The sequence below is a fragment of the Vicugna pacos genome, chromosome 9 (genome assembly GCF_048564905.1).
Source record: "Vicugna pacos chromosome 9, VicPac4, whole genome shotgun sequence".
In the NCBI taxonomy this organism is placed as follows: Eukaryota; Metazoa; Chordata; class Mammalia; order Artiodactyla; family Camelidae; genus Vicugna; species Vicugna pacos.
In genome coordinates this window covers 11,259,262-11,280,835 of record NC_132995.1, presented here as the reverse complement: position 1 = coordinate 11,280,835, position 21,574 = coordinate 11,259,262, and the positions used below count along the sequence as shown (strand labels likewise).

The 21,574-nt window shown below is 52.0% G+C and overlaps 3 protein-coding genes across 10 annotated transcripts; 2 read left to right on the top strand and 1 right to left on the bottom strand.

Annotated features, from left to right (window-relative positions):
- Positions 1-364: 364 nt before the first annotated feature.
- Positions 365-7,264, bottom strand: ACTMAP (actin maturation protease). Of its 6 annotated transcripts, none has more exons than XM_072967016.1 (8): positions 7,027-7,264; positions 6,509-6,650; positions 5,745-6,024; positions 3,463-3,531; positions 2,925-3,049; positions 2,432-2,561; positions 2,270-2,340; positions 365-1,471 (listed from the first exon to the last, which is right to left on the bottom strand). In XM_072967016.1, the coding sequence occupies exons 3-8, from the start codon at positions 5,894-5,896 to the stop codon at positions 1,134-1,136; spliced, it is 885 nt and encodes a 294-aa protein (XP_072823117.1). In that variant the 5' UTR covers positions 5,897-6,024; positions 6,509-6,650; positions 7,027-7,264; the 3' UTR covers positions 365-1,133. The 6 variants fall into 6 exon arrangements, with proteins under 6 accessions (XP_072823117.1, XP_072823118.1, XP_006215064.1 ...); XM_072967017.1 differs by having other exon boundaries at positions 5,745-5,927; XM_006215002.4 differs by having other exon boundaries at positions 5,745-6,650.
- Positions 7,010-20,117, top strand: SNRPA (small nuclear ribonucleoprotein polypeptide A). Of its 3 annotated transcripts, XR_012075480.1 has the most exons (8): positions 7,010-7,163; positions 7,620-7,714; positions 10,508-10,680; positions 12,913-13,092; positions 14,914-15,087; positions 15,517-15,605; positions 16,934-17,167; positions 20,099-20,117. XR_012075480.1 is itself a non-coding variant. In XM_006215001.4 (7 exons), the coding sequence occupies exons 2-7, from the start codon at positions 7,642-7,644 to the stop codon at positions 17,091-17,093; spliced, it is 849 nt and encodes a 282-aa protein (XP_006215063.1). In that variant the 5' UTR covers positions 7,010-7,163; positions 7,620-7,641; the 3' UTR covers positions 17,094-17,311. The 3 variants fall into 3 exon arrangements, 2 of the variants coding, with proteins under 2 accessions (XP_006215063.1, XP_031537668.1); XM_006215001.4 differs by lacking the exon at positions 20,099-20,117 and having other exon boundaries at positions 16,934-17,311; XM_031681808.2 differs by lacking the exons at positions 7,010-7,163; positions 20,099-20,117 and adding an exon at positions 7,419-7,536 and having other exon boundaries at positions 16,934-17,311.
- On the top strand, positions 17,414-21,406 carry MIA (MIA SH3 domain containing). The gene is made up of 4 exons (XM_072967021.1): positions 17,414-20,170; positions 20,256-20,389; positions 20,869-20,979; positions 21,306-21,406. The coding sequence occupies exons 1-4, from the start codon at positions 20,044-20,046 to the stop codon at positions 21,327-21,329; spliced, it is 396 nt and encodes a 131-aa protein (XP_072823122.1). The 5' UTR covers positions 17,414-20,043; the 3' UTR covers positions 21,330-21,406.
- Positions 21,407-21,574: the final 168 nt, after the last annotated feature.

Here is a 21,574-nt window from a genome sequence, read left to right as displayed (position 1 = left end):
GATCATGACTGGTTTGGGGTGGAGGCAGGCTCAGGGCAGGCAGGTTCATTCACCGGTGTCACTGAGCTGCTACTCTGGTGCCTGGCTCTGTGCAGGGGAAGCAGCAGTGGCCAAGACAGCTCAATTCCTCCCCTCTCAGAGTGGATGCAACAGGTATTCGTTAAATGGTAATCTAACTGTATTGGTATTATCTGGTTTGAATCCTGTCCCTGCCACTTGCCAGTCATGTGACTTTAGGCCAGTGACTGCACTTCCCCAGGCCAGTCTCTCCATCTGTCAGATGGAGAGGATCTAGTACCTTCCTTATGAAGCTGCAGGATTTGATGAATTAACAGGGGTAAAGGGATTGGCACACTAACCAGTCTTAAAGGCATTTGTTTTTTGTTTTTAATCAGAACAGGTTGGGGAGGTGCCTAGCCCAAAGGCTGAGGAATGTTCCCTGAGGAAGGAGCCAGGATAGAGAAATTTCAGAGCTATCTTTAGCAGAAGCTCCAGGGGGAACAGAACACTCTAGGGACCTGAAAGGCCAGAATCTCTGGCTGGTGGCAGAAAGTGTGAGGAGGAACAGCCTGGGGTGAGGGAGGTGAGCTGGGGTTGGGAGTTTAGTCCCTATCCTACCAGAAGTGGCAAGGCTGCTGGCAACTTCTCTGGAGGGGAGTGGCGAGACCTTGGTTTGCCTTTTTAATGGCTTCCCAGCTCCATGTGAACAGACACTGGGAGGCAGCAAGGGGTCCGGTGAGGAGGCTTTTGCAGAGAGAAGGCAGTGGTTTAGAAGGTGGTGGTCACCAGTGAGAAATGGGTGGAAGCAACACTGACATGGGTTGGACAAGATCTGGGGACTGAGCCAATCAGTCTCTTCTGTGTAGAGGAAGCCTGCCTGGCTCCTGGCTGTAACCCCAGCCCACAGAGTAAGTGGGTGGTGGGCTTCGGGGAGGAGGAGTTGGGGTGATGCCCAAGAATGGGACTGGATGGATTCAGGGGGACCCTGTAAGAAGGAGCTCTGGTTGGAGATCCTCAGAGATCCAGCCCAACCCTCGGGCTGTGGCACAGGGGGAGGAGCTGGGGCGCTCTGCAAACGTGTCAAAGCTGGGCTGTGGCCAGGTCCTGTCACCCTGGTTCGGGGCTGCAGCAGGCTAGTGGCTGGAGTCCTGTGGTCTGAGGAGCAGGGCCTGGCCGCAGAGGCCGGCCCGCAGCCCGCCAGCGGGCACCACATACTCCCGGCCATCGGCGGCCCGCGAGGGCGAGAAGTCCGTCAGCTGCAGGTTGCTGTCCCGGACTTGGTCGTAGTCCCACAGCTGGTAGTGCCAACTCTTGCCCTGCTTGGAGAGAAGGTAGACGGCTCCTGGGGAGCCTTCCTCCAGCACGGATGGTGGCTGGTGGGGCATGCCGGGCTCTGGGTGGAACAGGCCTGGCAGCTCGGGGTCCTCCACGTAGCCGAGGCTAGGCACAGCCTGCACACCCAGCAGGACCCCTGGGAGGAGAAGGGGAGGCTGTGAGTAGGAGCTGAGCACTGATGAGGTGCTGGGGCTCACTGGGTGCCCCGATAGTCGTCCAAGGTGGGCCCAGCCTCAATCACCCCATTGTCATGCAGAAGTCAGCAGGGGTCAGCAGGCAGAGAGCCGGCTGGATTTGGACCCATGGTGTTGGGTTCCGAGAGCTGCAGGCATTTTACATCCCGCCTCTACAGCCTGTCAGTACAGGGAGGTGGCAGGGTGGCACTGAACAGAGGAAACATCGTGACCCACTGGCCTCCAGGTGTCCAGGAAGGCGCTGCTCAGAGAGGCGCCCTCGAAGTCAGACAGCCATGCACACAAGGAGGCCTCCATCCAGGCCACCTGATGTGCCAATCTGGCCTTCTTTCAGGCAGATGGAAAGATGACGATGGCAAATCATAGCTAACGCTTATTGGGACGTGTGACATACCAAGTACCATTCAAACAGTTTTACTTCCTCTGCCAATGAGATTGATACTATTGTCACCTGGGTTTCCAGATAGGAAAATGGAGGCCCTGGAAGTGGCTGGACCAAGCCTGCAGCTCAGACTGTTTGATTCCTGTCCTCGTTCTGAGTTCCTGTCTGTGGAAAGCCCGACTGGCAGACACTGAGGCACCTGCTGCCAGCCAGGCCCCCGCTAAGGACCCTATGGGGACAGAGATGGCCCAACCCTGGTTCCTGCCTCGAGACCAGTGGGAAGGTGAGAATGTGAGGAGGGATGACTGGGCTGGGGAGATTCTGGATGAGGGCACAGGATATGGGAGAGGGCACCCACCTGTGCTCACTGCCCAGTGGGCCTTGTGGCCCTTCCGCTGACATGGCTCGTGGTTGAAGTCCTCATCGTAGCTGGCACTGGGGTTAAGGCCAAAGCTGTGGTGTGGCCCTGGGACCCACCCTTCTCCATCCCTGCCCAGCTCCCATCCCAGCTGCAGGATACGGGATTAGCAGGGGATGTCCGGCAACAAGGTGCTGTAGGACATGGTCTCTGTTAGGCCCACCCAGGCCACCACAGAGCACCTCTGCCTGGCAGCCCAGTGCCTCCTGGGCCAGCCTGCCCATGTCAGCCACTGCAGGGACAGAACAGACAGAGAAAGAGGGATCACCGTGGGCCTGGCAGCATGCCAAAGGCTTTCTGGAATCAGTGCCCATAACCTTCACCTTGACCATCACCTCTCTGTACAAATGTAGGAAGTGAGGCATAGAGAGGGTAAGCTGCTTGTCCATGGCCACACAGCAGACAGTGGCAGAGCTGGGCTGGGAACCCAAGCAGTCTGGCTCCAGAGTCCACCTAGTAACACTCCGCTCTACTGGATGGGGAAGGGCCCAGAGAATGGAACAAAGTCCCCTCATGCACCTGGTGTGTCCCAGCCAACTTCTCCAGTCCCTTCCTGCAGAACACCTGGCTTGAGACCCTTCCACACCCAACTTACCGGAGAACATCTCCCCGTGGGCCGTGTAACCCCTCTCCATGGCCACCTGCACCACTCTCTCCAGGGGGATGCCGCTGTGGGGTGCCAGGAGGGTGCCTGCCATCCACAAGGCCACTAGCCCGCACCTGGGGAGAGAAAGGCCCAGCCCCTCAACCCCTAAGTCGTGTCTTTCCTGGGCCCCCTCTGCCCTGGAAGCTGGAGTGTGGGGAACAGGTCTGATGCCCTAGGGGAGCTCCCCTCTCCTCTCCCAGGCCGAGTAGGGAAAGACATCACCTGGGCTTCCAGGAGGAGGAGAGATGACGGACCAGATTCGTTTGTTCACTTGCTCCTTTGTTCCAAATGTTTACTGCATGTGCACCCTGACCTGTAAGTTCCCCTTTCCCTCCCCTCCTCCTCCTCCTCTCACCTTCTCCCCAGGTTGCCTGGGATGAACCAACTCTTCCCACCCTCCTGGATCAATCCTCATAGAGCCTGGCAAGGGCACAGGCTCAGAACCACGGCCTGCCAAAGGGCTGGGGTCCTGGGTCAGGGTACGTACTGAGGGCCTTCTTGGATGAGGGAGGGCACGTCAGCACAGAAGAGGATCCACTGCAGGTCACTTCTGAAACTGAATCACAGCCACACTTAGGTCATGCGGGAACCAGCTCCTAGAGTCCCTGCACTGAGGTCTGGCTGGAAGTGGCGGGATCGAGGGACGGTGAAGGGGAGGAACACGGGCTTGGCTGTCCTGAGGCCTAAAGAAGCCTTAGCAGGGTCAGACTCCCTTCACCCCTGATGAGACACTTTCCCTCTGCAGCCTCAGCTTCCTCATCTGCTCAGTGGGAATCATTCTTCTGGCTGCTCTTTCTCTCAGTTACTGATGGGGCAAAGAGCAGCTGTGCAAAAGCCGCAACTAGCAGCCAGGGGGATTTATTTATTAGAGGAAATTTCTTGAAGGGCTGTCTCTACATCACTGATGAGAAACTTAATCCATAGTCAATCTAAGAAAAGAAGGGAAATTTTTATTCGAGCCAACCTGGGAACTATAACTCAGGAGACAGTCCTTCAGAAAGCTTTGAGGACTGTCCCGCCATTAGAGGTCAAAGCAGGTACACAAATTTTTGAGACGAAGGGTTAGTTATACGTCAAATGGCACATTACTGACAGTTCACTCAATCCAGATGTGTAAGTACAAAGCAAGCTGTGGGTCATAGGTCATTGTGGCCCCTTACAAGGTCAAGGAAGGTTGTTTAAAAAAAGAAGAAAAAAGATAAAAAGAACAAAGGTTGTCTCTCCTAAGAGTTGTGATCCTTGATGAGATTAAGAAGGAATGTTCTTCCCTAAGGAGGTTTGGTTAATGCAGATGTACAATATACACTAAACGGGAGGGAGGAGGCCCAAACGGGAAAACAAAAACTTTATGTTTAAATTTTTCTCAGTTTACCATAAAATAGGAATTTTATTTCATCAATATCAAAACTGTGGAAATTTTTCCCTCTCAAGCCAGTTTCTCAGGCAGTTAGACAGGGTTGAAATCTCTTCACTCAGCCTTGAGCAAAACCAAGTAACATCTGCTCCAGGCCTAAGCCATCACCTTGACAGAGTCCTTACAGGTCAGCCCAGCCCTTCCTTAGGGAGGCCACTCAGAATGTTCTGGTGACCCCAATCCTTCTCCCACCTCCCACCCTCCCAGGGCTCAGGAGGTGTAGAGTAAGTTACTTATACTTCTATTTCAAGGCAGGTGAAAGAGCAAGGCCCAGGGGTGGGGGGCACCCTCCTGATGAGAGGAGATGATATAATGGCCCAGTGGCCAAAAGCCTGGAGCCTGGCTGCCATGCCAGAGTTGAAACTGGGCCCTTCCTCTTCTAAGCACTGTGGCTAAGTGACTTTACCTCTGTGAGCCTCAGTTACTTCATCTGGAAAATGGAATAATAATAGTTCCTGTCTCATGGAATCGTTGAGAAGATTAAATAAATTAGTAAGTAAAAACACTCAGAGCAGCACCTGGCACATGGTAGATGGGCAGAAATGGGTGGCGGTTATCTGCATTATGTTTGTCTTACTATGGTTGGTCCGTTTAGTGCAGATTTCAACTTGTCTAGAGGGCTGGAAGTTTCTTCTGAGTCTGGGCAGGTCACTTCTCTCTCTGCCCTTCAGCCTCAACCCAGGTCTAGCTCCCCACCTGTCCTGCCTCGCTTTCTGGGTGTCCCAGCTTCCTCCCCGGCCCCTAGACTCCAGTCCCTCACCTCCACTCCTCAAAGGCAGCCTTTCTTCCTCCCCAGAAGGGCACGAGGCCATTCCACAGTTCCCAGTGCCCTCAGGACAGTCCACCTGCCTTCACACGGCCCCTCCCATGCCCTGTGTGGTCTGCCCACCTGGGAAACCCCACGTTTGCCACCTACTTGGTCCTGTTAAAGAAATATTTGCAGGTCCTTGAAAAGAACATCTCTTCATTTCACTCTGGGCCTGGGCACAAGCTGTTTCCTCTCACCACACACCCCTGCAAAACTTGCTGAACAGCACTCAAGGGTCCGCCCCACCCTCTCCAGGCAGGCCCCACTGACTCCCAACCTGCTGGGCTCCCTCCTCACAGCTCTGACCACTCTGGGTGGTCACTGCCTGGTGAAGGGAGGGATCTGTTTCTCCCACTGGACTAGATGCTTATGAGGGTAGGATCTTTCCTTATTGTTGAAGGTACACCACCACTGAAGGGGTCTAAGTAGAGGGCTGTAGCAGTCAGGCCCTCTGACCTTGAGGAAATAAATCCCAAGAGGAGATGGCTGAAATGATCTGGGAACAGGTGGTTTGGTGTGACCCCAGGTGGGGGCATGGGGACCCTACCGGTCCTTGTGCAGCTTCAGGAGCCTCTGGACGTCCTCTCTGCCCCTGGGGACCCGGCCGTCCTTCTCCAAAGCCTCCTTCAGGAGCTGGCTCTTCTCTAGGCCGAAGACATGAGGGGGCGCAAACGCCTTGGCAGGAGGTGGAGGCGGCATTGGGGGTGGTGGGGGAATAGGGGTCTGGAGGCTCGAGGGAGAGGGTGGAAAAGTTAAATCCGGGAGATCTGGGGGTAGGGGAGGAGGTGGAATGATAGGGGCCTGGGGTGCAGGGGCTCTTGGTGGCTCTAAGGGAGGAGAGCATGGAGAAATCATTTTGGGGTTTGTGACTTGGACTGGAAGGTCGAGAATAGAATGATTCTCCAAAATGTGTTGGTCTAGGGATGGGGATTCTGAAGGTTTTGGAGCTGAGTTCCAGAATCTGTGCGCTGAGCAGTGGGACTGAAAAAACCGGGGCTAAAATTTGGAACTTTGGGAGCAGGGACTGAGGCTAACACAAATCATAAGAAATCTGAGGGTTAACGGGGTCCTTTAATCTGGAACCAGATATGCGGTTGGAGATGAGTTGCAAGGTTCAAGGAGCGAGGAGTTAACTTCTTATCTCGGGCTAGATTTGGCAACTTGGGAGTTGAATTTCAGGACATAAAGGCTCAGACCTCGGGTGAGACGCCTAAAGTTCGTAATTCAGGGTCCCAGAAGTAAAGACTAGGGGAATTTGGGATAGATTCCCCCCTCATATCCCAGACCCGAGTTTGGAACCTTAGAGCTGACCTTTGAGTCAGAGGTCAAAAGGTCACCTCGCTGGGAAAATAGCCTAGTTGTGGAGAAAAGTCCTGAAATCAGAGCGAACAGGAAGAGTCTCGTGGGTTGGTGAAGGCTCAGAGATAGGAGCTCGTTGGGAGCCGCGATACGGCTGGAATAAGGAACAGAGTCGGAAATTAAACGCGTCTCCGGGCCCCGCAAAATGGCGGACGCAGCGCATGACCTTTCCCAAATCCCGTGGTAAGACATGAAACTCGTGCCCGCCCCTTTAGCGATCACGTGACAGAGAACTCGAAGCGGTGGGGGAGAGGCGGAGCTACCAAAGAACTGCCTCCGGGGAGACTGCTGAGAGAGCCGCGTCCGGATTGGCAAGAAGCGCCTGAGGGGGCGCGGCCTTCACTGATTGGTCCGTAGCCCCGAGAGTCGCAGAAGGAGTAGGGCTTGCAGGAGTGGGCGGAGCTTCTCCTGAGGCGGGAACCTAAGTGTCATTTTGATTGGCAAGATCTGGGTCCGGGAGCAAGACTTACTCTGATTGGCTACGCTACCGGGTTTCCACGCGGGGATTGGCTTGTAGAAAGAAAAAGGCGGGACCAGGAGAGGAAGTTTTTGTGGTCGGCACTCAGCAACACAGCGGAGGTCGCTTACGGGTGCTGCGACTCTGTCGGTGAGTATTCTTAGGCGCAGGCGACCGTCGGCGCCAGGCGGGCGGAGTTCTTGGCGCCCGGGTCTTCCCGCGCCTTGTGTGGGGGAATCATTTTACCGCTGTGCCAAGCCAGGGCGCCGTAAAGTCGTGCCTCCTTTCTTAACTGGTTGGTACATCCGGGCCTTTTGTCCTGGGCCGCCCTTTGAGTGCGTGGACCAGTGGGAATCGCCCCCTAGGATGCTCCGCCTACTGAGTCGCGTAGGGCATTCTGGGACTAGTAGTAAACCTCTCGAGAGTTCCCTCACCACGCGGAAAGAAGTGGTCTCCTGCGTTTGCTTTGTTTTCTGAGCTGTGCTTCCCTCTTCCCTCCTCCTGCCTTACCCGGCTTCCTCTTGTAAGGAAGATCCTTTAGGAACCCTCACTGGGACAAGGATTTGGAGAAACCTAGGGCTGAGGTTACTTTTTTCATTCTTTCAGTCTTGCCTCAGCAACTCACTCCATGGCAGTTCCCGAGACCCGCCCCAACCACACTATTTATATCAACAATCTCAACGAGAAGATCAAGAAGGATGGTGAGTTCTCGGGGTGGTCCGGGCTCCAGGCTATCCCGCACGAGCCGGCCCCCGTCTTCTGTACCCAGCATTCGCTTTTCCTCAGTCTTTTCCAGCCAAATTGTTAGAGTTAACCCGTCGGCGTTTGCACATGCTGCTTCCTCTCTCTTTAACACTTCCTCAGTTCATCTTACACTCTGCTCATTAACCTGGTTACTGTTCCTCATCCTTCAAGGTTTCAGCTCACCGGACCCCTCCTCTAGGAAGCCTGCCCCCTCCCCTTTTCACTCAGGTGTCAGCCTCTGACTTCCCATGACCCTGGACATCCCCCTTCAAGCCTTGGTCGTTCTGGGCTGTCATGGGGCTCTTTCCTGGCCTGTGAGCTCCATGTGGGTAAGAACTGAAACTGTCTTGTTCACTATCATGTTCTCAGAGATCGGTCCACAATGCAAATGTTTCACAGAAATGAATAGTGATGGCTAACACTACCAGGCGCTAATATATGAATCTTGATTTCATTAAGTTTCACAACAGCCCTGCAGGAAGAACGTATTCCCATTTCTCAAATTAGGATACTGAGACTCGGATGATACGGTTTGCCCAAGGTCACACACCAAGGAAAAGTGGTTGAGGCCACCAGCATGGAATTCTGCTTAAGAACTCGATTCTTGACATCAGACATACTTGTCCATTTTCTTGAGCAAGTTATACTTTTATTGAACCTCATCTACTGGGCAGAATCATAATATGGTCTTTGCATGGATGTTATGGGGATTATGTTAGCTAAACTTCTGTGCAGCTTCTTTTTCTGGTGCCCAGCAGGTAGTAAGAGTTGGGTAAGTGCTAGTTCTTACTATCACCTCAAGAAAATTGTCAGGAGAACCAGAGGAGCTTGCTGGGATTAAGTTTGAGTTTACTGATAAAGTTGTTATTGAAGAAAACAAGCTACGTAAGTCCCTCATACTCTTTTAGGGTATCATATCCAGCCAGTATTCTGTGGACCTAGGGACACATTGGCAATTGAGACCAGTCCTGGTCCTGCCTTCATGGAGCCACGGTCCAGTCGGAGTGACAGATGTGCTACCAGACAGTGATATCCCAGAGTAGCCAGGGCCATGGTTGAGGAAGCACAAGCCTAGTGGTCAGGGCTGGGATTGGGCGTCTAGAAAGAGGTATTCATTCAGTTTCATAGAAGAGGAGACATTTTGGAAAAGCTTTCCAGGTAGAGGAAGCAGTATTTGTATTACAGTGAGGGAAGAGAGAGTTCCTAACCTGGACCAGCATGTGCAAATGTCTAGGGGCAACAGAGTCCATGGAATTCTGGGAACGAGTAGTTTTGTGTGCCTTAGACTTAGAAGTCTGTGCCTCATGGAGAGCCTTCCGGTGAGCAGTGCATTCTGGCTCATGGGGCCTGTGGACTGGGTAAGGTGTTGGACTTTGTCCTGAGGGTGTTGGGGAGCCAGGCAAGGGACAGAATCAGTTGTGAAAGGTCTTCCCAGCTGTGGAGGGTGAACTTGAATGGGCCAGAGGGGAGACTGGGGAGAGGTCCAAAGTCCAAGGTCCAGGGGAATGACTCAGGGCCAAACTGGGTTCATGGGGATGGTGGATGGCGACAAAAACCAGAACTGTCATCAGACTTTTTGGCTATTTCCTTCCCTTTTTACCCCATCCCCCCACCACACCCCTTTTTCCTCCTACTGTCTCTTTCACCAGGCATCTTCAGTTCATGTATCGTCTTTGCATAAGATTGGTATCCTTTTCTGGCTGTCAGATGTGGCAGGCCGTTTGCTAGTGAGGTATGCTGGTACTGGGTTCAGATGGACTTGGGTCCTGGTCCCGGTGCCAGCTCTGCAGGGTCTTCCCAGTGCCCTTGGGACCCTCCTCCTTGGCAGTGATAAATCCTCTGAGAGCCTCTTTCCATGTTAGTAACATTGGGACAGTTATTGCTACCTCATAGAGTGGTTGTGAGAATTTGGTGAAGTTAATGTCCATAAATCACTTGATGGTATCTTTATTTGTGCAGATGTTTTTGCAGGTTTATGTGCTGGCGACTGCACTGCTCCAGGGAATACTGTGGTAGACAAATTGGACAGGCTTGTAGCTCTTCAGAAGGAGAGCTAAACAAGTAAACAAACATGATGTCAGGAGGTGGGAAATGGCCATGAAGGAAAAGCAAGGAGGGTCCCAGGCTAGGGGGGAGAGTGATACTGGATGTTTATTTAAACAGGGTGGTCAGGCAAGGCCTCAGGTCACAACATTTCCACTGAGCCCTGGGTGACTAAAGGAGGCAGCCATGTACACCTTGGGAGAAAGGTGCTCCTGGCAGAGTAGTAAGTAGCTCCCGGTAGTGCAGAGGTCCTGAGGCAGAGTCGGTGTAATGGGCCTGAAAAAGGACTGGGAAGCCAATGTGGCTGGAGATACAGGAGTGCAGGTGGAGTGTGGGGAGAGATGAGGTTGGAGAAGTTGGCCCGGGGCCACATCACACAGGCTGATGTCAAGGTGCTAGAGATGATGAAAAGAGGTGCTCCCATTTACTGTACATTGACCACGTGTCCTTTGTGTGTGTGTGACTCGTGTTCCTTGTGCAGCAGCGTTGTTGGGTATATCCTGTTACTGTTGACCTCTTACAGAGGAGCACACACACTGAATGCTTGGCTGCTGCTGTGATCGCTGACCGGCAGCATGCTGGGTACTCTGTCAGTTGCCTGATGTTTCCCTTCTGGGCTGCATTTCCTCTGAACAATGGAGCTCCAGCCTCAGAACATGATACCAAGGCCTCTAGTCACCCATGGGTCTTTCCTTCCCCCACTGCAGAGCTGAAGAAGTCCCTGTACGCCATCTTCTCCCAGTTTGGCCAGATCCTGGATATCCTGGTATCACGAAGCCTGAAGATGAGAGGCCAGGCCTTTGTTATCTTCAAGGAGGTCAGCAGCGCCACCAACGCCCTGCGCTCCATGCAGGGTTTCCCCTTCTACGACAAGCCCATGGTGAGCACTATGTATAGAGGCGGTGGGTGTGCACACCTAGGTAAAGTGCTATTGCCGGCTGGTTGGGAGTAGACTTCCTGTCACCTGTGGTCTGGGCTCTAAAGGATGGGAGTTTCTCTTTAGTATGTGCTGCCGAAGCGAGCACAAAATGGGAGCTTCTCTTGCTGTTCCTTACCATTGACTGTTCCCTGTACTGGGATGTGGGGACACACAGTGACCAAGGGAACCCCCAGCTCTGCCCTCTCAGACCCACAGTCCTGTTGGAGAGACATGGCTGTCTCCAGATGGTAATGACCAAGACCGGTCAGGGCTGGGACTGGGGAAGTGCACAGGGCTGGGGGAGCTTAGGGGAGGCATCTCACCCAGGGTGGGAATTTGCAGCAAAGGCTTTCTGGATGAGTAAGACTTGAAGGAGAAGAGTAGCTGCGGGAGGGGGTGGGGAAGACAGTGGACTAAGGCCTGGAGATAAGCAAGAGCATATGTAATTGAGGAAGTGAGTCAAGTTCATTTTGCTGGGGTGAAGGGCGGGAGGTGGTGAGGAGGGCCTGGCTGGAGAGCAGGTCAAGTCAGGTTAAGGAGCTAGAGTTTGTCCTGAAAGTGGACTTAATTCTAAGGGTGCTGGGGAGCCATGGGAGTGTTTAGGGAGATGCCTGTGGCTGTCGTGTAGGATGGATGAAAGGGAGATTAGGATTCAGTTGTGGAGGTGAGGCTGGAGGGTTGGGCCAGGACCAGGGCAGGGGCCATGGGATGGGAGGAAAGGGGTTGCAGAGGTTCGGGAGGCCAGGTGGATGGCCACGGGGACTGCTGTCTAGGAGGTGAGGCGTGGCTTGAAGTCCCTGCCCTGGACTGTCATATCACTGGCAGACATCTTTGGTTCTTTGGGCTTTTTCCCTTGTCCCTCAATCAGTTTTCCAGTTTCACCTGATTGGAATATGCCTCCCTGAACCCGTTCCCTTGGGGAGGTGACAGCAGGTGTCAGCTTGCAGGTCCCAGGCAGGTCACTTCATGTGGAGGACACTGGCCCAGGGGTGGCAGGGCAGCCTGGAGCACGCACCTCCATCAGGAGAGGGCCGCTCTCCAACTCCGGCCTGTGGTCGCTTCTGGGTGTGCGAGCCCACACTGCCATTGCTTTTCTGGAGCAGCTAGAAATTCGCTTTTGAGGACTAAAAACCATAAATCTTTTTGTCTTGACCCTCCCCTGCTTTTCTCCGAAGTTGGACCATAGGAAGCAGTGAAGCCCTGTGGACTCTGTCAGGGCGTTCTGTCACCTCTACCTTCAAAACATCCACTCACCTGCCTCCCACCTGGTCCCAGCCACCACCCTCTCTCATCAGGATGGTGGCAGCAGCCTGCCCACTGGCCTACCTGCTTCGACTCCTGCTCCTCTTCATCCCATGGCCGCAGCGCTTCTTGGGAGATGCCAATGAGAGGGCGTCACTCCCCTGCTTATGACACTCCATGGCTCCTGGCTTTCTCAGGAAAAGACAGAGTCATCCCCAAGGTCCCCTGTTGCCTCTGTGACCTTGTCTCTTCTTTACTCATCCACATCAGCCTCCTTGCTGTTGCTTGAACCCCCGCTGCACTCGTTTGCTCTCTGATGACCTCTCCCTTTGCTAGAGCGCTCTCTCCCTAGATGTCTGCATTGCCCCCCTTCCCCAGTGTCACTTCACCGAGCCCTTTCCCGACCACACTCTAAAACTTCCAGTTCTTCTCAACACTTCTGTAGTTCACTTTTTAATGTTATTTGTCATACCTTCCCCAGTGAACAAGCTCTGGGAGGGTGGGGTCTTCTGTTTGATTTACTCCTTGCTGGACGCCCAAGGCACAGATAGGTGCTAGGTAAACTGCTAAATGGATGAGATTTCGCCTGAAGATTCAGTTCTCTTGTGTGTTTGAAAGGCCCCCTGCATAGAGTTAGTGTCCTGGCCTTGTTTTCTTGCTTCTGCCTTGGGCCTGATTCTCAGGGCTGTCCGATCTTCCCTTCAGAGTCCCAGCAACCACTTACTGAGCACTTGCTACATGCCAGACACTCTCTGGAGACTTAACTCATTTAGTCCTCGCAATCATCCATTGAAGTGGGAAATATCTCAATCCCCGTTTTACAGATGAAGGCACTGAAACCAAGTAATTTCTGTGACGTTGCTCACCAAGCCCATCAAGGTCTGATTTTGCATCCAGGTTGTTTGGCTCTGAAGCTCACTCACCTCAACCCTTCTGCTCTCTGCTTGGCAGCGCATCCAGTATGCCAAAACTGACTCAGATATCATCGCCAAGATGAAGGGCACATTCGTGGAGCGGGACCGCAAGAGGGAGAAGAGGAAGCCCAAAAGTCAGGAGACCCCAGCTGCCAAGAAGGCCGTGCAGGGCGGGGCGGCTGCCCCCGTAGTAGGTGCTGTCCAGGGGCCTGTCCCGGTAAGCCAGGGCCCAGAGATGTGGCCCCCTCACCATCAGGCCTTCCTCAACGACATGGCCTGGCTTGGGGGCAGGGTGAGGAGGGGTCTCCCCTTGGGGATTCAGAGGACTCCTCCACCTCAACCCCTTCCATTTTCTTATGACAATTATGTGCCTGTCTGGGGGGTTGAGCACCTGGATGATGGTATCTCCACTGGGAAATGTCTCTCCGTGCCTGCGTATTTCTCAGGATCTTCTTTCTCTGTGTCTCAGTCTCTCTTTTCTTTCTCTCCTTGACTTTGACTTTGCTGTCCTTGTCTTTTAGGTCAATGTCTATGTAGAAAATCCAGACGAAGCTACCAATCGACTGTTAGGATTAAAAAGTGAATTTAATTTAGCAAGGTTGCCAGATATAAAATCAACATGGAAAAATTAAGTTTTATTTCTAACATTAGCAACAAACAATCAGTCTTCAAATTGAAAAGTAGCTCCAAGGAGTAAATTCAACAAGAGGTGTGTAAGACCACCCACTGGAGCTCTAGAACGTTGCTGGGAGAAATTGGAGATGTTCCTAGCAAATGGATGGGAAGACTCATTGCTAAGATGTTGGTTCTTTCCAAATTGGTTTAAAATCCAACACAATTCCAATCAAAATCCAAACAGGAGTTTATGAGGACACTGACAGGCTGTCAGTAAATGTCTGGAAAGGCAAAAGAAGGCAGACGAGAGCAAAGCGGGGGCCTGCTATATAGTAATCAAGATGGTGCGGTGTTGGCATAAGGCTGGGAAGATGGACCAGTGGGGCAGAATAGTCCAGAAATGTCCACACGTGTATGTGATCACTCCATGTATAATCAAGATACTGCAGTCCAGCGGTGAAAGGACTTTTTCCCCTAGTAAATGATACTGAAACAATTGGATATATGTAAGACAAAAAGTTAACACTACCTTTACTATATGTAAGTTAATTTGAGATGAATCATGGACCTTAATGTGACAGCTACAGAAATAGTTTCTAGAAAACAGGAAAATGTCTTCATGACCTTGGTGGGGCATGAAGAGTGGAAACATCCTGTTTTCTAAACCGGATACAGAAACACGAAGTACTAAAGCTGGATGAATTGGACCCACGCTTTAGGTCTCCAAACCTCCTTGTGGGCCTTCTGATGGGTGGTGCTCTGTGTGACCTCACATTTTGGCATCAGCGATAGTGTCTGGGTTACCTTTGAGCTTCCCCACTCTTCTCCTCTCCTCTCTTCTTTGCCCACCTTTCTGTCCACCTTTGACTCTAGGTGTGATTCCAGCTCTGGCAGCCCCCGTCTCCCCTGGGTGCACGTGCTCTGTGCCATCGGGTCAGCTCCTTTCTGCACTTGCCCACACCCACCGTCCCTGTCCATCTCTGCCTTCCACTGTCTGTTCTCTGGATCTGTCTCTTCTTCCGTAAAGTTTATTTTTAGAATCAGGAGTACAGCATGCTTATTATGGTGTTTATCTCTACCACTTTCTGTTGACAGTGTTCTTATTTTTTTCCTAGACTTTTTACCTATGTATATGTCTGTGAACACCGTTAGGCCATTCTGACCAACTTTTATATATATAAAAAAAATTTTTTTAACTCTTTCTGATTGAATGTCCCCTGTGAACTTAGGTCTGTTTTGTTCCATCCACCTCTCTTTGGGTGCCTTTTTTGCCTTTTGCAAGTCTGGATCTTTCTCCCTGTGTCTCTCACACCCTGAGTTTCCTGGAACAGCCTTTTCTCCTCTCTGCTTCCTACTGACAGTGAAAGCACACCCCGTCCCACCTGCCTGCGCCCATCTCAGTCCTGCTCTCCCTGTCCCGCAGGGCATGCCGCCAATGACCCAGGCACCACGCATCATGCACCACATGCCAGGCCAGCCTCCCTACATGCCGCCCCCTGGCATGATACCGCCTCCCGGCCTCGCACCTGGCCAGATCCCACCAGGGGCCATGCCTCCACAGCAGCTCATGCCCGGGCAGATGCCACCTGCCCAGCCTGTAAGTGTCTGGTCCTCCTGGGGTCTCATGCAGTCAGAATACAGGAATGGAAAGGGGCTGGTGGGGGCACTGTTTTAGGTTGTGTGTGCCGGGCAGGCCTCCCTGAGGGGGTGCTCTCGGAGAATGAGGATGTAGCAGTGGGGTCAGGCACCGGGACAGAGGAATTAGTGTGTTTGCTGGAGCAGCTTTGGAAGGTCAAGGGGAGGCTGGAGCAGGGATGGGCTGCACCTGGGTTCATTCAGTGACCTCCTGAGCACCCGTTTATGGGCACAGCAGTGCTCTCTGTGGCTTATGGTCTAGTGGAGGGTGAGGCGGGGTAGACAGGCAACAGCATAGGGTATGTCAGGTGACGGGCTAGGATTCAAGCAGGGTTGGGGCTGGAGAGCAGGAGGGCCGCACCAGACTCATGGGCTCTTGTCTCCCGCACAGCTTTCAGAAAATCCACCAAATCACATCTTGTTCCTCACCAATCTGCCGGAAGAGACCAACGAACTCATGCTTTCCATGCTTTTCAACCAGTAAGTAGGGCCTGTGGCTGGGCAGGAGCTGTGGGTGGGTGATGGCCAGGAGGTGGCACCGTGGAGACGGGCACAGAATTTTGCTGGCGGAGCCCTGAGCCTGCTTAGGCTTTGCAGGCGAGACAGCAGCTACAGGTGTAAAAAGGAGAAGAGGCCGGGCCCACAGCAACAGGGAAGGGTGGTGATGAGGCTGGAGGTCAGCAGTAGCCAGGGCGTGCGAGCCGTCCTCCACCTTCGTGAGGGTGGGGCGGGGGGCCAGGCTCTGGGCCTCATCTTTCCAGTCTCTGGATTAGACAAAGGCAAGGTGTGAGTAAAACAGCAGTGAGATGTCACCGAGCGCTGGCTAGGCTGGCAGAAGTCAGCCCGTTTGTTACAAGTGTGGGCGGTGGGGATGCTTGACCCCTCGTGCCCTGCGGATGGGATGCAGAGCCCTGGGCCATGGGGTAGGGCAACTGTCCTCTGTTTAGTGATGTACTCACCTGGTGGCTCTGCTCTGACTGGATATCCTACAGAAATTCTTAACAAGAGTCCCAAGGGGCTGTAGCTGGGGTGTTCCTCACAGTATGTGGGGAGTTGGAGGCAGCCTGGGGGAAGGGAGGGGTCAGATGCAGATGCTGTTGGGGGAGGGAAATAGCTGAGTGGTAGAGTGCATGCTTGGCATGCATGAGGTCCTGGGTTCAATCCCCAGTACCTCCATTTAAAAAAAAATGCAGACGCTCAAAAAGACATGCTGCTCAGCAGTTAGAGGGAACGGGAAGAGTGGCATGATGGTTCTTGATGCTCCTACCGAGAAGAAATTTTGAAAAACTGAGTAAAAGAGAAAAATATTACCACATAATGTACCACATCCACAGAACAATGTGTATTTTTTAAGAATACTGATGGAAAAAAATGATAGCCAGGAAACATGGGGATGGTTGCCTAATGGGGAAGGAAGTAGGGATTGAGAAGAGGGAAACGAAAGAAACAGCAGATCATACAAGTCAGGGTAATGGTTATTTCTGGAGCCGAAGTGGGTAGGTTGTGACTGGGGAAGGATGTGGGGGGAGGGGCAGTGTTCTGTCTCTTGACCTTAGTTATGGCTGCAGGTGTGTTCATGTTAAAATTTGTCATTATATGATACGTTTACATTGTGCACACTTGTTTATGTTAGAATTTATCAACTTAGTGTCATACATTTTGGGTTGGATAATTCTTTGTTATTGGGGCTGTCCTCTGCTTCATAGGGTGTTTAGCAACGTTCCTGGCCCCTACCCATCAAATGTTAGGCTAAAATGTTAGAGGGAAGTGCCCAGTCTGGATCCCTGAGGTCTCTGCCTTTCCCTCAGGTTCCCTGGCTTCAAGGAGGTCCGGCTGGTCCCCGGGCGGCACGACATTGCCTTCGTGGAGTTTGACAATGAGGTGCAGGCAGGGGCCGCTCGTGACGCCCTGCAGGGCTTCAAGATCACCCAGAACAATGCCATGAAGATCTCCTTTGCCAAGAAGTAGCACCCTGTTCCCATGCCTGCCCCTGCCCCCTGTCCTGGGGCCACCCCTCCCTCCCTCGGCTCAGTCCCCTGAAGGTAAGTCCCCCTCGGGGGCTTTGGAGCCGTGTGTGAGTGAATGGTCGCCACACAGCATTGTACCCAGAGTCTGTCCCCAGACATTGCACCTGGCGCTGTTAGGCTGGAATTAAAGTGTTTTTTTGAGGTTTGTTTTTTCACAAACATTTGTTGTTTTGATTTTCTTGTCCTCTGTGTTTCCCTTCTCTGCACATGAGAATATTCTGGGTGTTTGGGGATTGCAACCTTGGGAAAATACACAGAATAGTGTAACAACATTGTCAAAACTGAAATTCACTTACTACTTTGGCAGATTTCTATTTCACCTCAATCAACATTCAGGGCAGGAAATTGAAACCCAGGCTGCCAGGTACTGTTGGGCAGGTTCTGTACTGCACAAGGATGCCACCTTTCATGGCTCACCGTTCACTCTGTAGATTTGTATGTTTACTCCAATCATTTTCTAACATGATAGAGTGTTAAGAAAGAGGTTTTTCTTCAGTGTTTTCTACACAAAAATGCCTTCTGTCCTACGAAGGGTCCCACAGAAACCACTCTCAGTACTTCAGGAAGAAAGAGAAGGGAAATGGGTGTGCATGAAGTCACGGGAAGGGTAGTAGGAGTGGCAGCTTGGGTTGGAGACACTTGGTCCACAGATCGTTTGTACTGTCCAAATTTGCAGCCTAGAGCTGCAGTCTGTAGAGTTCAGCACGATGTCACTGCTGCTACTAGGAGTGCCCCAACTGACGTGATCACACAGGGGAAGGGCCCTTGACCAGGTGCTGGTGCCAGAAAGGTAGCCGCCTCACACACGGCTGCTCTCCCTTGCTGGCCAACCTCCAACCAGGAGCTTCGGGCAGGCGGGTGAACCCAGTTCTCTGGTGTCCTAGCTGTGGGGGGTTCTAGGAAGTGTGGTTTCTGGCTGGACAGTCATGTCCCAGCTGAAGCTGTGGATAAGAAGGGGAGGTTGAACAGGGGGACCTTAGCAGTCTGTCACACACCTGACCTGGAAAGTTTTAAATTGACTCAAAAAAAAAAAATATATATATATAGCTTAAAACCCATTGTCATACCATATAGATGGGAAAATGAGATCACTTGCCAGAAGTAGAAAATTAACCACAAAAATAAATACAGAGAGACTGTTAAATTCTCTGGATATTTTTTTGAGTGTGCCAAGACTCAAGCCCCAGCTCTGCTCTCTCCGTTAAAAGCGAACATCAGTGTTTGACACACTGAAGACTTGTGGCACCAAACTCACACTCTTGTAGGATCTGAAAGACTGAAAGGGGAAGAGGGCGATCGCCGCCTTCCCTAAAAGGCAGTGTTCTTGCAGACGGCGCGAGGGAACACTAGCAGCCACGGGTTTATGTGTCGCACCTAGTTTCTACTGTCTGCTTGGGGGTGCTCCCCGGCTGCTGCCCTCACAGGCGATTGATGTCCGCACTCTGAGCTTCATTTTCTTCCTGCGTAAAGAAGAATCTTTATTAATACTGTGGTGTTTTTGTACTCGCTACTCCAGCCTACAAGCCTTCCCCCGCCACCCCCTTACCCTCCCCCAACCCCTGTGCCAGGCATTTAGCAAGCACTTAATAAGTTCAGCAAATAACTTGCCAAGCCCCTACTATGTGCTAAATACTGTCCTTGGCATAGGATATGCAGTGGTGAATGAAATAGACAAGCTGTTTTCAACTGCTGTGTTCTGATACAAACAACTGACGATGGGGTGGTCGAGCTGGGGACCAGTAACCGGGGTGGTCACGGGAAGCCCCTCTGAGGAGGTGACATTTGAGGAGAGCTGTTAATACTCTTGTACTTGGTGCTGGGTGTTGAGCATGTAGAGGTGACTTAGGCCCCATCTTTGCTAGAGATGATTTCTTCCCCATCCCAAGCCTGTGTGTGTTCCTCCACTTCCCCCTGAACTAAAAAAAGTTTGGACTTGGAGCCAGCGTGAGAATACTTCTGAGGGAAGAGGTGGCTGTTGAGGCGTGTGGATCTCTTTGAAACACAGTTTTAGAGATGAGACTTGAGTTCAGATCCTGCCACTCTGACCTTGGGCACCTGACTGAGCTCTAAGCTCAGTAGTGCTGGGTGTGGACCTGGAACCAAACTTGGCCCCACCGCTTCCCACCTTGGACACATTCCTTAAGGCTCTACACTTCCATTTCCACGTAAAACCGTGTTTTGATAGCCCCCTTTGAAGGGGAGGTAGACTATACATTTGAGCTAATAAAATAAAGATACGTGTGGTGAATGCTCTATAAATAACCACTAGGATAGTAAACAATAGAGTTTTATTTTTCCTATTTTAAAGAGGAGAAAGGTGAGGCTCTGAGAGGAGACATAACTTGGCTTGGGTCACCCAATCAGAAAGTGGCTTATGAGGATAAGTAGCAATTGTGGCAGGACATTGCCTAGCTTAAGGCCCAACATACAATACTCTGCTTGGGAACTGGGGTTATTCCTGGCAATCAAAGGGCTGCCTTGTTCTCCTGCCCCTCAGCACAGGAAATTCCAAGGTGGTTTTCCATACTGGCTTCTTTCGTTCTGTCTAGGGGGACAGCAAAGGGGCTCAGGTCCCCAAGCTGACTCAAGAAAGATGGAATTGAATATCTTAACTTGCCCGACTGGGCCTCTCTGATTGCTGAGGGGGTGGCTGTCACTTGGAGTGGCCTGGGCTACCTTGGGCCTATCTGAGCATTTCCTAGTGTTGGCTATCCTCACCCTGTCCTTAAAATGGTTCTGGCTGTGTAGCAGCCTCTAGGTGGTGTGGGTAAAATTTGGGACTGGTTTAAGGCGGGGACAAGAACACAGGTTTCCTTGTGTTGTTGGAGAGGGAGGGCAGGAGGAAACTGGAGACCCCATTCCTCTCTTGGTCACTCTCTTGCTCAGAGTCCATGATGGCTTGGCCCCTGGTGTTTCTTGGTATCATTTTGCTGTCTGCCTTCCCAGGGCCTAGTGTCGGCGGCCACCTCATGCCCAAGCTGGCTGACAGGAAGCTGTGTGCTGATGAGGAATGCAGCCGTAAGAGCTGGGGGTTGGAGGGCTTGGGGCTTGGGTTGCCAGTCTGTGCGGATGGGGCTGTCATTCCCCTTTATTCCTTCCCCAGACCCCATCTCCATGGCTGTGGCCCTTCAGGACTACGTGGCCCCCGACTGCCGTTTCCTGACCATACACAGGGGCCAAGTCGTGTATGTCTTCTCCAAGCTGAAGGGCCGAGGGCGGCTCTTCTGGGGAGGCAGCGTGAGTCTTGGGAGAACAGAAGAGGAAAGGGTGTGGGGCTGGGGTGGGTACACCCTAATTTTCACCTAAAGGGAAAATGTGAGGGGGGTGAACTGAAATAGAGTTTGCAGGGTTGGGGGGAGATTTTGTTATCTACTTTTTACTTTGCTGAGCAATTATTACGGCATCTACTATAGTGCCAAACTGTTCTAGACACTGAAGGTAAAACAAAAATTACCCCTTTTACTCTAATGGAAGGAGACAAGCCATCAAAAAAAAAATCAAGTATGTGCTGCTTGGAGAATTAATATAAAGTGACTGGGTGACTAATTAGCAAGGGGTTGTCAAGGAGGACCTTCTAGCAGGTGACTTGAAGCTGAGATTTGAATGACAAAGATGGAGCCAGCTAGTGTAGATCAGGGAGAAAAGAGTGCAGAGGTTTGTAGCAGGAGTGAGCTTGGCATTTTCCCAGACCCTGGCTTTTAACTCCTCTTCCCCAGGTTCAGGGAGATTACTATGGAGACCTAGCTGCTCGCCTGGGCTATTTCCCCAGTAGCATTGTACGCGAAGACCAGACCCTGAAACGTGGCAAAATCGATGTGAAGACGGATGTGAGTGTCTTAGGGGCTGGCACGGATGTGGGGGGAGGACCCTTGAATTGTGGTGATGGGCAAAGATGCTCCTACCCTTGGCTCCCCGGCATACTAGCTGTGTGCTCGGGGACAAATTTCCTGCCTTTTCTTACCTGTAAAATGGGGAATGATTTCTAAGTCCTAGTCCAATTGACAGGTGAAAAAATTAGAGGGCTCTAGGCTAATTTGCATAGCACTTGTGTGGCCAAACCTGGCGCCTGCGGCTGCAGCATTTGCTAAAACCACTAGATCCTTTGTGGTGTGACCGCTGGTTTTCTTCCCACTGTTTCCCCTTTCTTTTTCAGAAATGGGATTTCTACTGCCAGTGAGAGCCTACCGCTGTCCCTGCTGTGTGTTTTTTTTTCCCCCTCGCCGGCTTTATGCAAATACACCAGTCAAGTGCAAACTGTGGGTCTCTGTGGTCTTTGTGGTGGGGATCTAGAAAGGAAATGTTTCCCCAGGTATCTGAATCTAGCCAATCACCCCACTGACTGTAGTAACGTCAATGGTTGCTAAGCAGTTTCACGTACTAAAAGCTCTTTGCTCCAAGCTGGGTACCATACATAGGTGGGCA

Coding starts and splice junctions, on each gene's coding strand:
- ACTMAP (XM_006215002.4), bottom strand. CDS start 6,052: ATGATTTCTCCATGCTCTCCTCCCTTAGAGCCACCAAGAGCCCCTGCA. Junction 3,532..5,744: donor CTGAAGCTGCACAAGGACCG/GTAGGGTCCCCA, acceptor GCTGTGATTCAG/TTTCAGAAGTGACCTGCAGT. Junction 1,472..2,269: donor CCACTGGGCAGTGAGCACAG/GTGGGTGCCCTC, acceptor TTCTCCTCCCAG/GGGTCCTGCTGGGTGTGCAG.
- SNRPA (XM_006215001.4), top strand. CDS start 7,642: ATGGCAGTTCCCGAGACCCGCCCCAACCACACTATTTATATCAACAAT. Junction 7,715..10,507: donor CGAGAAGATCAAGAAGGATG/GTGAGTTCTCGG, acceptor CCCCCACTGCAG/AGCTGAAGAAGTCCCTGTAC. Junction 10,681..12,912: donor CCTTCTACGACAAGCCCATG/GTGAGCACTATG, acceptor TCTGCTTGGCAG/CGCATCCAGTATGCCAAAAC.
- MIA (XM_072967021.1), top strand. CDS start 20,044: ATGATGGCTTGGCCCCTGGTGTTTCTTGGTATCATTTTGCTGTCTGCC. Junction 20,171..20,255: donor TGCTGATGAGGAATGCAGCC/GTAAGAGCTGGG, acceptor TTCCTTCCCCAG/ACCCCATCTCCATGGCTGTG. Junction 20,980..21,305: donor AAATCGATGTGAAGACGGAT/GTGAGTGTCTTA, acceptor TTTCTTTTTCAG/AAATGGGATTTCTACTGCCA.